The 16,929-nt window shown below is 38.5% G+C and overlaps 1 protein-coding gene across 2 annotated transcripts in view; it reads left to right on the top strand.

Moving 5' to 3' along the window:
- Positions 1-12,072, top strand: part of nup50 (nucleoporin 50) — a 78,212-nt gene extending 66,140 nt beyond the window's left edge. For both annotated transcript variants that reach the window (XM_041215576.1, XM_041215577.1), the window contains 2 exons: positions 5,852-5,970; positions 11,094-12,072. In XM_041215576.1, the coding sequence (XP_041071510.1) occupies positions 5,852-5,970; positions 11,094-11,305 (331 nt within the window). In that variant the 3' untranslated portion in view covers positions 11,306-12,072. The remainder of the gene's footprint in view (positions 1-5,851; positions 5,971-11,093) is intronic.
- The last annotated feature ends 4,857 nt before the right edge of the window (positions 12,073-16,929 follow it).

Raw genomic sequence — 16,929 nt, 5'->3', positions numbered from 1 at the left:
GTACAGCTACAACATTGACACATACCCAACAAAGTGAAAAATTGCCCTATTACACAGAAAGGACATATCCAATCCAGCTAATTACTGCCTATCAGCTTACTCTCAGTAATCAGAAATGTGATGAAAAGTGTCAGTGACAGTGCTACCAAGCAGCACAAACTTACCAATAATCTGATCGCTGAAACTCGGTTTGGGTTTTGTCAGGACCATTTACTTCAGAGCTTGTTATCGGTTCATATATGGACTTAAGAGCTGAATTCCAGAGATGAGAAACTGCCTTTTAACATCCTGGCAACAATTGTCTAAGTATGGCATCATGGAAAAAATTGAATTCAATTGAAGTCAATGGGAATTGGGAGGAAAATTGCCCATTGGGTGGAGTCATACTTAGCACAAAGGTGGTTATTGGAGGTCAATGCAGGATTTCCTCAGGACAGTATACTAGGCCCAACCATCTTAGCTGCTTCATCAATGACCCTCCCTCCATGTAATGGAATACTCTCCACTTGTCCTAGGTGATGTTGAGCTGCTTCCAAGCAAAACAACCTGTTTGATCGCTATCCTGTTCACCGCCTTAAACATTCCCTCCCTTCGCTGCTGAAGCACCATAGCTGCAGTGTGTATAATCTACAAAATGCACTGCAGCAACTTGGCAAGGCTTCTTCAGCACCTTCCAGACATACAGCCTAGAAGGATAAGGGTAGCAAGTGTGTGGAAACACAGCCAACAAGTTCCCCTCTGAGTGTTAAATCACCCTGACTTTGAAATACATCACCATTCCTTCATCACTGGGTCAAAATCTTGGACTACCCTCCTAACAGCATTGTGGGTCTATCTTCTATATATGGATTAACAGCAGTTCAAGGAGGTGGCTCATTATCATTACTTAGGCAATTGGGGATGACCAATAAATATTGATTTTGCCAGCAATGCCCACAAACCATGAGCGAGGCTTTTTTTAAATGTTGCTAACATTTTTCTTAACACAGATGTTAAGCTAATAGGCCTGTTGATACTTGGATTAACCCTCCTTTTTTGAAAGGGCTACTATATTGTGCATTCTCCGGTCCTCTGGCACACATTAGCAATGATGCCTTGTAATGAAACCCCTGCAATTTCATTTGTAATCTCCCTTGGGCTACTGGGATGCATCTTGTCAAGCCCAGGCACTTAATCTTTTAACTCAACCAGCATCTTAAAAAAAAAAAGTCACATTATAACTCAGCTTGTTCTGGAGCACTTCATATGTAACAACAGTTTTAAGCCTGGAAAATGTTGTTTTAACCTGAACTTGAATGAATAGCAATTCAATCTCCATAAGCAATCTGCTTTCTTTTGTAACAGTTAACAAAAGAAATCACACTCGCACTGCTCATAGGTGTTTTCGGTTAGTAAACTTAAATAAAGGTCATACTTGACATTTAAGGCATTTGGAAAAGCAAAGAACTTCAAATCCTTAAAGGATTAGGTTACACTTTTCTACCTTTCAGCTCCAGTTACTGCAACAATTGCCAACAAGGAAATTTTGTAAAATTCACATGCTCATCATATACACTGTAATTGAAAGCTCAATCTGCTCTGGGGAAAATGTATCCAGTTGTAGCCCAGGCTTTTGAGACAAGCTGAAGCCGAAAATTTACGGATATCAAAATGGAGTTGTGACTGGAGAAGGTGAGTTCAAATCCCAACTTGGCAGTTTGAGAATTTGAACTCACTTCATTTTGAAATCTGGAAATAAAAGCTGTTACCATCAAGTTGCGGGATTGCATAAAAACTCAACAGTTCACAACTGTTCATCTTAGTGAAACTAAATCTATACATTCTGCCTGGTCCCATACCCATTTGGGTAATTCTTAACAGGCCCCTCAAGCGACCTAGTCACTCAGTTATATCAAACTGCAACCAGCAGTTAGAGAGCCATTAGGGCAGTTAGAGACCATTCAACCCATGGACTTCATGCCAGTGCTATGTAAAGCAATCCGGTCAGTGCCATTCCACCACTCTATCCTTGTAGCACTGCAACTTTATTTCCCTCAAGTTCCTGTCCAATTTATTTTTTTGAAGTCATTGATCACCTTTGCTTCCAGGTCATTATCACTCTCTGTGTGTATTAAAAAAAAACACGTTTTTCCTCAACTTCCCCCTGCATCTCTTGTCTAAAACCTAGATCTGTGGTGTTTTTATGTGGTACTTTTTGTCAAACACTTTCCTAAAATCCAGACAGATAACATCCATTGTATTCCCTTCATGGACCTTATATGTTATCAAGCAGGATATGCCTTTTACAAATTTGTGCTTAATTAACTCAGAATTTTCCAAGTGTTTGTTTGTAGTTACTTGAAGCACCCTTTCTTGAATAAAGGTGACAGGACACGTCAACCTGACTCCAAACCTCTGCAGCTCTCCAGTATCTAGGGAAGATTGCAAGATTATGGCGAGCCTTTTGGCTATCTCAACCCCCAGTTCCTTTAGCAATCTGGGATGCACACCATCCAGAGCAGCCAACTTATTCATTCTTCAGCATAGCCAGTACTTTCTGCCCATCAACTTTTACCCCCTCAATTACTTCTACCATGAATCCTCATAATTGGTAAATGCTGATGCAAAGTACATATTAAATATTCTAGCCTTGCTCTGTGTCACGTGCCAGCTGGCCCCCGCTTCCTCCTCCCCACAGGCTTATTAGAATACCCCCTGTGGCATGACCATATCTTTCTTGCTTGGCAATACTAACCATATTCAAGAAGGTGGACCACCACCACCACCACCTTAAGGAGTAGGTAGTAAATACCAATCCTGCCAGTGTTGAACACACAAGCCTTTTAGTCCCATGAGCATGTTTGCCATTCAGTAGGTAGTGCAGGTGCCTTTGTCCCATGTCCCTCGATGCTTTTGGATAACAAAAATCAAATGAATGTCAGATTCAAAATTAACAATTAACCTGCATCAATTGCCAATAGTGGAGGAGAATTCCAAACCTCTTCCACCTTTAACATGTGGAAGGGTTTCCTAATTTCACTCCTGAAATGTCTGGCTCATTTTTTAGAGTGTGTCTCCCTAGTCCAAGACTTCCCAACCAGCAGAAATAATTTCTCTCTATTTGTTCCCCTTAATACCTTGAAAAATTCAATCAAATCACACAACCTCCTAAATTTTAGGAATTACAACCCCAATTTGTGTAATCTCTCCGTTGCATTTAACCCTTGGACTCCAGATATGGTAATTCTACAATGCATTCCCTCCAAGGCCAGTATCCCCTTCCTAAAGTTTGATGTCCTGAACTCATGACAGTTACTCCAGGTGTGGTCTAAACAGGACTTTGCATAGCTGAGGCATGACTTTTACCCCTTGCATTCTACTCCTAGATATAAAGGTTAGCATTTCTGTTAACCTTTTTTATTATTTTCTGCACCTGCTCACGATATTTTAATGATCCATGTACTCGGAGCACATGTCTCTTTGAACCTTCACTGTTTCTAGTTTTTCCTCGTTTGCAAAATACTGTGTCTGCCTTTTTTTGGTCCAACCTAGATGGCCTCACCTTCACAAACTCGCACTTAAGCTGACTCTGAGCCAGAGAGATTTGACAGAGATATCTACTGCAGATGTGTTCACTCAGAACAGTTTCGCTGTCCATAAATACTCTCACATTGCAGTACAAATGCACAACTTGTTCTGCCATATTGTAATCTAGGTGATTTATATTATTTGTATCTAACACTACCACCAGAAGGACAAGGGCAGCAGGTATATGGGAACGCTACCACCTGGAAGTTCCCATGCAAGTCACTCACCATCCTGACTTGGAAATATATCGCCGTTCCTTCACTGTCGCTGGGTCAAAATCCTTTCTCCCTTTCTAACAGCACTGTGGGTGTACCTACACCACATGGACTGTAGCAGTTCAAGAAGGCAGCTCACCACCACCTTCTCAAGGGCAACTGTGGATGGGCAACAAATGCTGGCCCAGCCAGGGAAGCCTTCATCCCGTGAATGAATTAAAAAAAAATTAGTTTGTAAATTTTTTGCTCTTCAGAATAATTTGCACTAAGCATAAAACACTTGGAAAAAATTAAAGGCCTGTATTGATTAGACTATCCAAAATTATTGGAAATAGACTTAAAACTTGCCCCTCATCTGAGGAGAAAAAAATCTCTTTCACCAGCCACTCACCAGCTTCCTTGCTAGGGTTATTGGGAGGGTTCAAATTAATTTGGCAGGTGTGTGGGCACCAGGAGGTAATATTAGAAAGGAACATCAAGGTAATTAGAGAATTGAGAGAGATAGATAATTTACGATTTCGTAATGTAATGATGTTAGGTAGGGAAAATGTCAATCTAAATTAGGGTTACTGTGCGTACATGTGAATGCACAGAGTGTGGTAAATAGGATAGGTGAGCTGCAGTTGCAAATAGCCAAACGGAAATACAGTGGGATAATAGAGACCTGGCTCAAAAAAGGACAGTATTAAATATTCCTGGATACAAAGTGTTCGGGAAAGAGAGGGGAGGAAAGGAGGAGGGGTGGCAATATTGATTATGGAGAACATAGTGCTGGAGAAAGAGAATGTCCCAGAAGGATCGAGGACAGAATCTATTTGACTATAGCTAAGGACTAAAAATGGTACAGTTGCATTGCTCAGTATTGCCTATAGCCACCAACTAGTGGGAAAGATATAGATGAACAAATTTGCAAAGAAACTGCAAGAATTAGAGTAATTATAATGGGGGACCTTAATTATCAAAATATAGATTGGGATAGTAGTAGTGTAAAGGGCACAGGGGAAAAGAGTTCCTAGACTATGTTCAGGAGAGTTTTCTACAGTATGTTTCTAATCCAACAAGAAATGGAGGCACTGCTAGACCTAGTTCTTGGGAATGATTTGGGGCGAATGGATCAGGTGTCAGTAGGAGAACGTTTAGGGGACAGTATCATCAGATTTAGGTTGGCTATGAAAAAGGATGAGGAGCAATCCAAAATAAGAATGAGTAATTGGAGGACAACCAACTTCAGTGGGGTGAAAATGTATCTAGCCCAAATAAATTGGAAGCAAAGATTGGCAGGTAAATCTAACTGAATAATGGGCTGCCTTTAAAGAAAGGGGTTTAGATACAGTGTAGGTATATTCTCACAAGAAGGAAAGGTAGGGCAAACAAATTCAAAACTCTGGGTGATGAAAGGAGGAGAGTTAGCTGAAGCAGAAAAGAGTTCAAAGGACAGATGTCAAGTAGATAATACAACTGAAAACCAGGCTGAATATAAAATGGTCAGAGGGGAAGCGAAAAAACAAATAAGAGAAGCAAAGTGGGAGTATGAGAAGAGACTGGCAGTGGACATAAAAGGTAATCCAAAAAAGACAGGATAGTGGCACAAGGTGAATTGGTCTCACCGAGTGCTAGTACAAACAGGATTGACTGAATAACCACCTTCTGTACTGTAACGATTCTATGATTAGCTTCTTCCCTTATGCTGACACCACTATCAGTATTTTTTTAATCCCTCTTCCTTCCACTTGTGCCCCCATACCTCATGGTTCTTGAATTGAGACCTACTGCCAAGAACTAAAGTCTGAGGTACTGTTGCTTCTAACACTTCATTCCGTTAGGTTCGTTCTCACTGACTCTGCTACTTTTATCTCGTTGGCCTCTTGTACTGTTTCCCCCAGGCGCTCTGCACACATCCTAAGAATACTTACGAAAAATGCAACTGTTTATAATGGGAAATTCTATTGCAAGTTAACAAATAGGGTATTTGTGTTAAATATAAAAATATGACAAATGAAATTTGTGGTATTCTGTATATGTTTTTTTTAATATAAGCTTACTAGTTACAATTTTGACTCTTTTTACAGGTGTAAACTGTTCTACAAGAAAGATGGGGATTTCAAAGAGAAGGGAATTGGTACAGTTCATTTGAAACCTGTGGCAGATCAGAAGATCCAGTTGTTAGTGCGAGCAGACACTAATCTAGGTGAGTTGATTATCATTTATATTTCATCTGTAAGTTAACAAATTGATTATTTAGTTGTAGTAGTTTATGCCAAATACTAGTATTTGGTATAAAAAATGGTGAGGATTGGGCACTTAATACTCAAGGATATAAAGTGTTCAGAAAAAATGGGGAAGCAAAATGGGAGATGGGGTAGCACTACTGGTAACGGAAGATACTGTAGAATTGGAAAGAGAGGATGCCCTTGAGAGGGAAAGGAAATATTCCTTTGGTTAGAATTGAGGTGAAAGTTAGGTCATGCTACTGGAGGGTATTTTATAGGCCTCTAAACAGGGAAAGGTAGAGGGGAAAATCTGCAGGGAAATCAGAGATGTGCAAGACCTATCGAATGGTGATGATGGGGAACTTTAATTACCTAAGTATAGATTGGGATAATGTGAGAATGAAGGGAAAGGAAAGGAGGGAGAGGAATTCCTGAAATGTGTTCGTGTTGACCACTTATGTTCTTGGTCTAGCTAAAGAGACATTAGTATATCTGGTGCTGGGGAATGAGATGAGCCCAATGGACCAATTGTCTGTGAGGGAACTCTTGGTTAAGAATGATTATCGTATCATAAGGTTTAGCTCAGTAATGGAAAAAAGCAAGGAACAATTTCAATAAGAATTTCTAAATTGGAAAAATGGGATAAGAGGGGATCCAGCCGGGGTAAAATGGAACCCAAGACTTAAGGAAAAACTGAATATGAACAGTGGATGATCTTTAAGGAGTAGATGTTTCAGGTCCAGGTGAGATACACATGAACAAGGGTGAAACATATGAAAAACAGATCCTGGGCTCTTTGGATAATACTAAGGGATAATGTAATGAAACAAAAAATTGACTGTATGTTGCATATCAGATTAATAATGTTATCCCTCAATCAATATCATGAAAACTGATTATATGGTCATTACCACATTGCTGTTTGTGGGGGTGCGCTGTAAGTTTATTGGCTACTGTATATCATAGATTACACGTTAATAACACTTCAAAATGTACTTCATTGGCTGTAAAGCACTTTGAGACATCTGATCATGAAAAGTGCTATGTGTATGTAAGTCATTTTTTTTCAATAAGAGCCAGGCCAAATGCAATAAGTTGAGAGAAGCGAAGCGTAAAATAAGACACAGAGAATTTGAAAATAGAATGAAAGTTAACATCACAAGGAACCCAAAAATACCTTCTACCAGCACGTAGAGTGTAAATGGGTTGTAAGAGACAGGATGGGTCCTATCGGGGAGAAAGAGTGATTTATACATAGAGATGCAGGGTGAGGTTAGAATACTTAATGAGTTCTTTGCCAGGGAAGAGGATGCTGAAAAATTATCAATGGAGGTGAAAGATGGGTGAAAATTGATGGGTAGGATGTACTGGAAATGCTTAGTGGAAAAGTCACCTGGATTGCTTGTATCCCAGGTTGCTAAAGGAAGGTGGGGGTGGAGACAGCGGAAATGCTTCCCATAATCTTCCAATTAATCTTAGATACAGGAGAGGTGCCAGAGGATTGCAGAGTGGAAAATGTAACCACTGTTGTTCAAAAAAAAGTGTAAGGACGTTCAGTTTATCATCAGTAGTGGGCAATGTTTTAGAAACAAGAATCAAGGAGAAAAAATCAACAGATACTTTGAGGTTTGAGTTAATTAAAGCAAACCAGTGTGGATTTGTAAAAAGGATATTGTGCTTGACTAATCCTAATTGAATTTTTTGATGAAGTAACAGCGAAGATTGGAGGGAGTGCAGTTCATGTTGTCTATATGGATCTTAAGCCTTTGACAAAGTACCACATAAAAGGCTGGCAAACAAAATTGAAGATCATGGAATAGGTGGGTTAGTGAATCTAAAAAAATGGCTTAAGAACTAAAATAATAAGATGTGGTAAATGTTGTTTTTCAGACTAGAGGATGGTAGGCAGTGGTGTTCCTCAAAGGTCAGTTCTAGTACTACTTTTGACATGTATAAATGACATGGATGTTGGAATAAGAGCCAAATTTCAAAGTTTGCTGATAGCACCAAACTTGAGGTGTGGCAAGCAGTGAGGATGATATCAATTGACTGCAAAGGGTAGCTAAGCCAAGCAGAATGGGCAAACAAGCGGCAGATGGAATTTAATACAAAGAGGTATGAAGTGATGTATTTTGGTAGAAGGAATAGGGAGAGGCAATACAGGCTTAATGGCACAGTTCTAAAGAGCGTGCAGGGTTCGAATTACCTGGGGGTTCATATACATCTCTGAATGTAGCAGGGAGTAATGAACAAAGCGTACAGGATCTTGGACTTCCTTAATAAAAGTACTGAATACAAAAGTGGAAAGGTTATACTGAAGCTTAGCTCTGATTAGGCCACAGCAAGAGTATTGCATTCAGTCTGGTCACCACATTTTTTAAAGGATACTCACACATCCTCCCTAGAGGATACAGAAGAGATTTACCAGAGTAGTTCCAGAATTGAGTGATCTTTAGTTGCAAGGTTAGGTTGGAGAAGCTGGGGTTCTTCTAGAAGCAATGTATGATGGAGCTATACAAGGTTACAGCAGGATTATGTGAAGTATGGATCAAAAAGCTGCTCTCATTAGTTGACAGTATAAGGGCTTGAGAGGGTGTGGGGGGAATGTGAGGAACCTTTTTACGCAGCAACTGGTAATTACATGGAATTTGCTGCTTATGAGCAGAAACAATCAATGATTTTGAAAGGAAATTGGATGGGCACTCGAAGGAAATAAACTTGCAGTGCATAAGCAGGTGAATGGGACTGACTTGATTGCTCAACAGAGAGCTGGCATGGACTCGATGGGACAAATGACCACCCCCTATGCTGTTCTGATTCTGAAAGCGTATGCCTTTAAATTTGTAGTGAGTGCTTAGTCTATTATTCAATTTCTTTTCTCCACGTCTCTTCCTTTTCCCATACCTAAGTGCAATGCACTTCAGGCACCTGCTTGTTATTCCATTACATGGCTCCTTGTATTTTATGCAGAAGCTACCTCTTAGTTCCTCTGCTTTGTGGGGATGTGTTACGTATGGATAAGTCTGCTGAAATATACGGGGCAGGCTGATGCATGAAAAATGGCCACCTTGCCACAATACTTGAAAGACAAACTATACCACCATCAGATGTTGCAAGGAAGAGAGAAAATGTAGCTAAATGGTAAAGGATGAGGTTTTCGCTGATATAAGCCATCAATAAAAGCTTTAGCCATTTGGTAATACAGAACTTGAGTACTGCTGGCAAAAGAGACATGCTATCAAAGCTTTTCATTTTGCACTCATCAGGATAGCTCGCAAAAAATATCCAACAATAGCACGGGAACAGAAAATTATACTGCATAAGAAGTGTGCTGATTGGTTGACAGGTGGACTCTGGTGGAGGTGTTGCCATGGAGAATGCAGCATTGAACAGTTCACTGTCCTGTTTTATTCAAATTCAAACCAGTAGGTGGACTCTGATTGTTCAAGGCATTGCCTTGGGGAATGAACCAGGGGGTGACTATTCCCTAAGCATTTTGCTTACTTGAGAAAGGTGCAATGTGTGGACACGTTCCTTTTGTCTATAAAGGACAGGGCCCCGTGTGTGAATATATGTGGCTTCTAGCATGCGTAAGTGGGCCACACTGCGAGCCCAACTAACTATCTTAAATTGATTTTCAGTGTAATTCTTATCAGAATCGGGTTTACTTAGCTAGTGTTGCCCAATCACATAATCGCATCTAACATTGGACGCTTTTGAGTTTTGCAAGCACGGGCTGGTTGGGTATGGTTAGTACTTCGCCTGTTGCAAACAGCCAAAGGGATCTGCTGTTTGATACAATATGCCATTCGTTGGGACATAAGGTTTATATACCTGGCATCACACCAATACTGAAATACCACATTACTCAATTGTGTGGCGGGCAGAACGTTTTTGGATTGCAAAACTCAAAACATAGTGTCCTACATTAGGTGTGATTCCAGGATTGGACAACACCTGCTAAACAATCCTGATTGTGCCAAGAATTACACTGAAAACCACTTTAAGATTGTCAGCCGGGTTCACGGTGTGGCCCACTTACACATGCTAGATGCCACATATATTCACACACAGGGCCCTGTCCTTTACAGACAAAAGGAACATGTCCATACATTGCATCGTGGGTGTACCTACACCACATGGACTGCAGCGTTTCGAGAAGGCAGCTCACCACCACCACTTCGAGGGCAATTAGGGATGGGCAATAAATGCTGACCTAGCCCACATCTCATGAATGAATTTTAAAAATGCGCCTTTTTCCACTAAGCAAAAACTGAGGGATAGTCATTCTTTAGTCAAGGCATTACCATGGGGAATGGACCAATCAGAGTTGATCTGCCTGGTTTGAATTTGAACAAAGCTGTGCAGTTAACTGTTCCATGCTGCATTCTCCATGGCAATGTTTCAACCAGTGTCCTTTTGCCAACCAATCAGCACTCTTTTCTCATGCAGTATAAATTGTTGTTCCCCTGTCACTGTTGGAAATTTCTTGCAAGCTATTCTGTTGAGGGCTTTAATAGCATGTCTATTTTCTCAGCCATAAATGTTTTGTTCATTTCTTGATGCAGTTGCCAAAATTAAACTGTTATAGACTTATTAGTTGGAAATTGACAATTCAAAATGTGTTGTCCAGTAGAAAATGGAACTATTCAAAGGATTAAGCCTTCAAGGAAAATTGTGGGTAGTGGACCAATGATATGTTTACAAACCTGATGATCTATGGTTGGTTTTGGCTAGAATATAATCTTTGGTCAGTTATACTGTACCCAGGAAAATGTAGACAATTTTTACATTAAGAAATCAAAAGAATAATGTTTAGATACATAAATTGGGGGATGGGGGAACAATTTCCATTAACCAATAGGTCATTAATCAGAAGACTCTTAATCAGAAGATTTTAGGATTCTGATATCAAGTAAGAGGCTGTTGAGCCATCAAAAGGCCAATCCGGATTATTGGCAGAATCTGTAATTGCTTTTCAAAGGTAAGTTGATTGAAATTTTATTTTTCAAATATATATGTGTTGGGGAATAGGATTATAGGAAATGGCTAGTAAGGTTCTATAATTTAACAGCTTTGACTTTCTTTTTCTGTTGATCAGGAAATATTTTACTGAACATTATGCTTCATCCATCACTGCCTTGTACAAGGACAGGAAAGAACAACATCCTCATTGTTTGCATTCCCAACCCCCCGATTGATGAGAAGAATCCTGGCACTGCTATTCCAATTTTGATTCGTGTGAAAACCACTGAAGATGCAGATGAGCTCCACAAAATTATAACCGAGAAAAAGGCTGCGCATCAAGTGTAATTCCTGCTCAATTTAGTGTTGTGAAGAGTTTTTGCCAAGTTGCTTTATTTCTCTGGGTTTTTTTTTAAGTTAATGAGTATGGGAAATATGTTGGTTAGGCAGATTGAACTTCAGTGCATTCTTCCTAATTTGAACATCCCTTTTCATTTGGATGAAGTTGCCTTCTGCATACAATTGTGACCTAACTGATTTTTTTTTTAAGCAGCATTTTATACCTTAAATTTGATTAAATGGGGCCAGCATATTCAGTAACTCTGCAATTCTTGACCTGGAAGAATCTGCATGCTAATTTAGGGGATTGGAATTTAAGTTCTTACATCTGCTATTATTCAGTCTTGCTAAACCAGTTATTTTTCAGGTTCCTAGATGAACTCAAAGCTGTAGCAGTATTTGAAGCTGTTCTAATGATTGGACTATGCTTAAACAGTTACTGTTTTCCCCCCCCATCCCCAAAAAGCCATGAGATTCATACCTGATGTGGTAAAATAAAATAATGAGCCTAGGAGAACTTGGAAACTAAAATGAGCAAGAAAGGAAAACAAACCAAATCAGAATCAAAAAAGTGATGATTGAATGAAAAGACTGTACAAGGACAAGGAAGGGAATGACAGGTGAACAGGATTGAACATAACCAAGTAGTAAAGAAATTATTGTTGGATTTTTGTAATTTCTTCCAAAGTCTCTTGTAGCCGTCCATTTTAACTGCTTGTCAGCTACATGATTTTCATTTCATGTCATAAAATTGTAATAAAAAAAACTACATTGAACCTGTTGATTTGTTGAGCTTGTTTCTTGTACATTGTATTTCGTAAGTAGTTTCACTGTGCAAAAAAAAGTGCCATATCATGTGTAGATCTAGCTAAACTGTGTGGTAACCTAAATTGACCTTTTCTGCTGAAGTGCTCATAATTTCCTGCCACAGAATCTCCCTTGAATATAGCCTACTGGCAGTGTAAATTCCTCTGTTCAAAATAGCTTTATCTATATACACAATCGTTACACAATTTAAATTTTCTTTAAATTTCTCTCTTCAGATCATTAGAATTGGCTAATTTTATAGCTTAACACATGATGCCCACTTTACACGTCCTACAAAGTGGTTCTGGAGGTTACCTTAAAGTTGCCATTTTGATCTTTTAAATTGCATATTTTTGATCTGAATTTTAAAATTTGAATATGGCCTGTATGCATCTGGATTAGTGGACCTTGGGGGAAAAAAGAATGGAATGTTGGCATTTATTGCAAGGGGAATGGAATATAAAAGTAGGCAATTTATACTGCAGCTCTACAGGGCATTGGTGAAACCACATCTGGAATACTGTGTACAATTGTGGTCTCCTTATTTGAAAAAGGATATAATTGCATTGGAAGCAGTACAGAGAAACTTCACTCGACTCATTCCTGGACAAAGGGCTTATCTATGAAGAAAAGTTGAACAGGTTGGGCCTATACTCATTGGGGTTTAGAAGAATGAGAGGTGATTGTATAAGATCCTGAGGGGACTTGACAGGGTGGATACTGGGAGGATGTTTCCACTTATGGGTGAGACTAGAACTTGAGCGCACCATTTAGGAAAAATAAGTCTCCTTTTTAAGACTTGAGATGAGTAATGTTTTTCTGAGGGTCGTTAGTATGTGGAATTCACTTCCCCAGAAAGCATGGAAGGCTCAGTCGTTGAATTTATTCAAGGCAGAGTTAGACAGATTTTTGATAGACAAGGGAGCCTAGGGTTATGGGGAGCATACAGCAAAGTAGAGTTGAGACCACAACCAGATCAGCCATGATCTCATTGAATGGCAGAGCAGGCTCGAAAGGCCAAATTGCCTATTCCTGCTGTTAAGTTCTATGTTTCGATGTTTGAAAGCCAAAGATAGGCAAATGTAGATCGGGTATAATCAACAGAACCAATGCGGCTTTTTCAGTGTTTAGCCTTGAACAGTATGTGAATATGAATCTACAGTATATAACTTAAGAACAGAATTGTATATCTTAAGTCCTAACTATCAAAGCATTGAGCTGGACTTTGGGCTACAGTATGGAGCCCTTTTTCAACTACATGGAATTAAGCAATTTCCTTAGATTTAAGCATTCCTAGAATTTATCAAACTTGACAACTTTGTCACAGCCTTAGTGTGTTTTTAAATGTTCATAAAATCATAGAATGGTTACAACACAAAATGAGGTCATTCTGCCCGTCACCCCTCATGTCACCTCTGGTTCTCTTGCCACTCATAAATTTGTGTCCTCTGGTGCTCAACCCCTCCACCGAGGGGAACAGTTTCTCTCTACTCTGTCCAAACTCCTCATGACTTTGAACACCTCTATCAAGATTCCTTTCAAACTTCTCTAAGGAGAACATGCCTGGCTTCTCCAGTCTGTCCTTATAACTGAAGTCCCTCATCCCTGGAACCAATCTCAGATCTTTATTGTACTCTCTTTAATGCCTTCATGTCCTTCTTGAAGCGTCGTGCCCAAAATTTGGGCACATTAGCCTAGTTGAGGCTCAACAAGCATTTTATATAGGTTTTTTAAATCATTAAACAGCTTTATTGCCCTGATTCTGGCAAAGATTAATCATGTGCGACTCTCTCAATTTTGATATCTATGGAAACACTGGACTGTCCTGCTGACATGCAACACTTTAACCTCACCAATTTGTAATGAATCAAGCCACAAATGTATTAAGAAATGTGGCTAGATCCTGTCACAAATCCATATTGATTGCATATTTGAATCTCATATTAGTTCTTAGTATTAAATTGTCATTTTGTAGTTTTATGTTCGAAACCAATTAGCAATTGAGAAGTAGGAATAGGCCTTTCATTGAAATTGATGTGTAAAAACACATGTAAACCTTGTTTAAATACAGCAAAAACTTTTATTTTTCAAAGCTAAAGTTCATGCCAAAATCAGCCCGACCAGAAATCTAGAATGAATGACCCTAAATTTTTAATATGAAAATAAACTGATTCTGCAAGTGTAGGATGGAATATATTGGTAGAATAAGGACACCACATAACTGATTTAGTCAATTAAACTGGTAAAGGGACAAAGGGATCTAACAGTACCGACACACATCTCTAAAAGAAGCAATGCCGGTTATTAAGACCTTTCAAGACTAAGCCACCTCTAGGGTTCATTTTTAAAGGGATGGAATTAAAAAGCAGAGGTATGTTAAACTTGTATTGAACCTTACTTAAACCAACTTGAGAGTACTGTGCATCTTTCTGGTCTCTATTATATAAAGGATGTAGAGATACTGGAGAATGAGTGCAAAAGACTTCATAAAGGTGATACCAGAATTGAGAGGATACATTTAATAGGAAATGCTGAACATTTTGGGGGTCTTTTCTCTAGAAAAATTAAGGCTGAGGGGTCTATTTGAAAGGTTTTGATGGGGTCGACATGGAGAAGTTTCCACTTGAGGGAGTCCAGAACAAATTGTCATAAATATAAGATGGTCATTAATCAATAAGTACAGAAAAAACTTAAGACTGTGGAACGTGTCACCGTAAAGAGTAGTGAGGCGAATAACAGATGAATTCAAGACAATGTAGATAGTACATGAGGGAGAAAGGATAGAAGGATATGCTGACAAATGAAGAGGACAGGAGCAAGTTTGTGTGGAGCCTAAACATCAAGGTGTTTTGCAAATTTTATGTAACCCAATCAATTGACAAGATTAATATGGGTCTGAAATATGATTCTTGTTGGAGCTACTTATTTTGGTAAATATTGTTGGCTGAAATAAATGTTGCCATGCAGTTGTATTTTCAAAAGAATTCCGCAGTGCAATTTACCAATTAGTGTTAAAAGTTGCCCTTTTATATAGCCTTGAAAAGTTCTGCATTTTTTTTCTTGCAATATACTCCTCATTTCAGAATCTCACCCTGCCTTTGCTTTTTTTTAAATGATTGCAGTTTTTTTGCTAAACCATTTTTGCTTCGTAGCCTTGTAATCGTTTTAAAGTATTGCAATTTTATTTGGTGATTAGTTGCTCAGTGCACCAGAAGTCCATTATATTTAAGTAATGTCCAAGCCAATTTTCTCCAAGTTGCTTTGTGCCCTGCGATCCAGTTTCATAAAATATGTCTCCCAGAATACAGGAAAAATCTTAGGGCCTTCCACATGGACAACTATGCCTTCTCTAACTGCGCCTTCTCAAATCTTAATTTAAAAATTTAAAATAAAACTGGTTCTAACCTGTAACGTAACTTCTGAATTTTCTTTCAAGTCTGCAAGAACAGTGTGAGAACAGGTTGTTGCAACTTGTCCTCAAACATAAACCATTTGATGCCAATCTTGAGAATTTTTGTGTTCTCTATTAGAATTTGAGATTGGTTTCAATATTAGATATTTACAGAAACATACAGTTCATAACCATGTCTGCAGCCACCAGGCAGGTCAGTTCTAAATGTAGTTAGGATAATTGTTAGCATTGTAGTTTTTGAAAACGTTTGCATCTTAATGAGCTGAAAGTCAGGAATCTCATGATACAAGCTCTTACTGATGTGTTTTGTGGAATATTTGAAATACAGCGGGCCTGTTTAACCAGAAGAGCAATGATTCTGTACATTATTTTGATTTTTTAAAAGCTAATTTAAGTTATTACTAATTTTGGACTGTTTTGCAATTTGTAGCTTCCTTGAATTTGATGATTATCAGGTTCGAGTATTGGATTTTTTTCCCCCCCAGTGTAGTTATTTGTGACCATTTTTTTAAAACAAAGCTAAACTTGGCGAAGATTTGAGTTGCTGATTGTGCAGGTCAAAAGCACTGTACGTGTCGGGTAAAATCAATTGAGGGACACCAAAATAAATAGAAAGCACACAGATAAGTTAGTACCATTCAAAAAAAAGTGGGAAAATTAATGGAAGAAGCCTCTTCAATCACCTGATGAGTCTGGGGATGTGACTGATATATTTTAAAATGTGTAGTTGGAGTAAAACAAAATATTTCACTGCACAAATCAAATATATTTAATGGTATTAACTATGTTGCTCTCAGTAATCCCGTACTGATGCCTCTAAATGTGCTAATAAGAGCTGCAAAGAATGCATTTTGGTTTACATTTTCATACGTGAAATAGTTGCTTTCAAACCAGGGTAAAAGGCATTTAGTTTATCATGGTGAGCATTTGTGAGTTTCTATACATATTCGTTAAAATGGACCACTTTACGTTTCTCTAGGTTAGGTGATCCTAGATTGGTTTACTCCCTTATACATTTCTGTGCCCAGTGTACATGAGGTGTTGTCAGTCGTTGGTTATTAAAACATCAAACGTATCCATGATTCAAATTAAGAAGTAAAATATATTTAAAAAAATTATATCCACACAGTATTGTAAAACAAAATCCAGATGTATATTCACTTTGATTAGTTTTTTATGTTTTTCTGTAAAAAGAACATTTTCAGGATCGCTTCAAGTAAACATTCCAATTTGTGTTGAATGGCAGATTTTTTTCTGCTAAAATTTGGATTTTGTAGTGATTGTGATAGTGGCAAGTATAAAAATAAGTTTATTTAATTATATTTAAAAATATGTAATTAGAATGTATTAAGTGAACAAAAATGGCTGGGATATCAAGAAAAATGGTTTATATAATTAAGCATTCTAGATATTG

The sequence above is a fragment of the Carcharodon carcharias genome, chromosome 21, assembly GCF_017639515.1.
Source record: "Carcharodon carcharias isolate sCarCar2 chromosome 21, sCarCar2.pri, whole genome shotgun sequence".
Classification (NCBI taxonomy): domain Eukaryota; kingdom Metazoa; phylum Chordata; class Chondrichthyes; order Lamniformes; family Lamnidae; genus Carcharodon; species Carcharodon carcharias.
The sequence above is the reverse complement of the archived record's forward strand: the minus strand, read 5'-3'. Positions and strand labels throughout refer to the sequence as shown.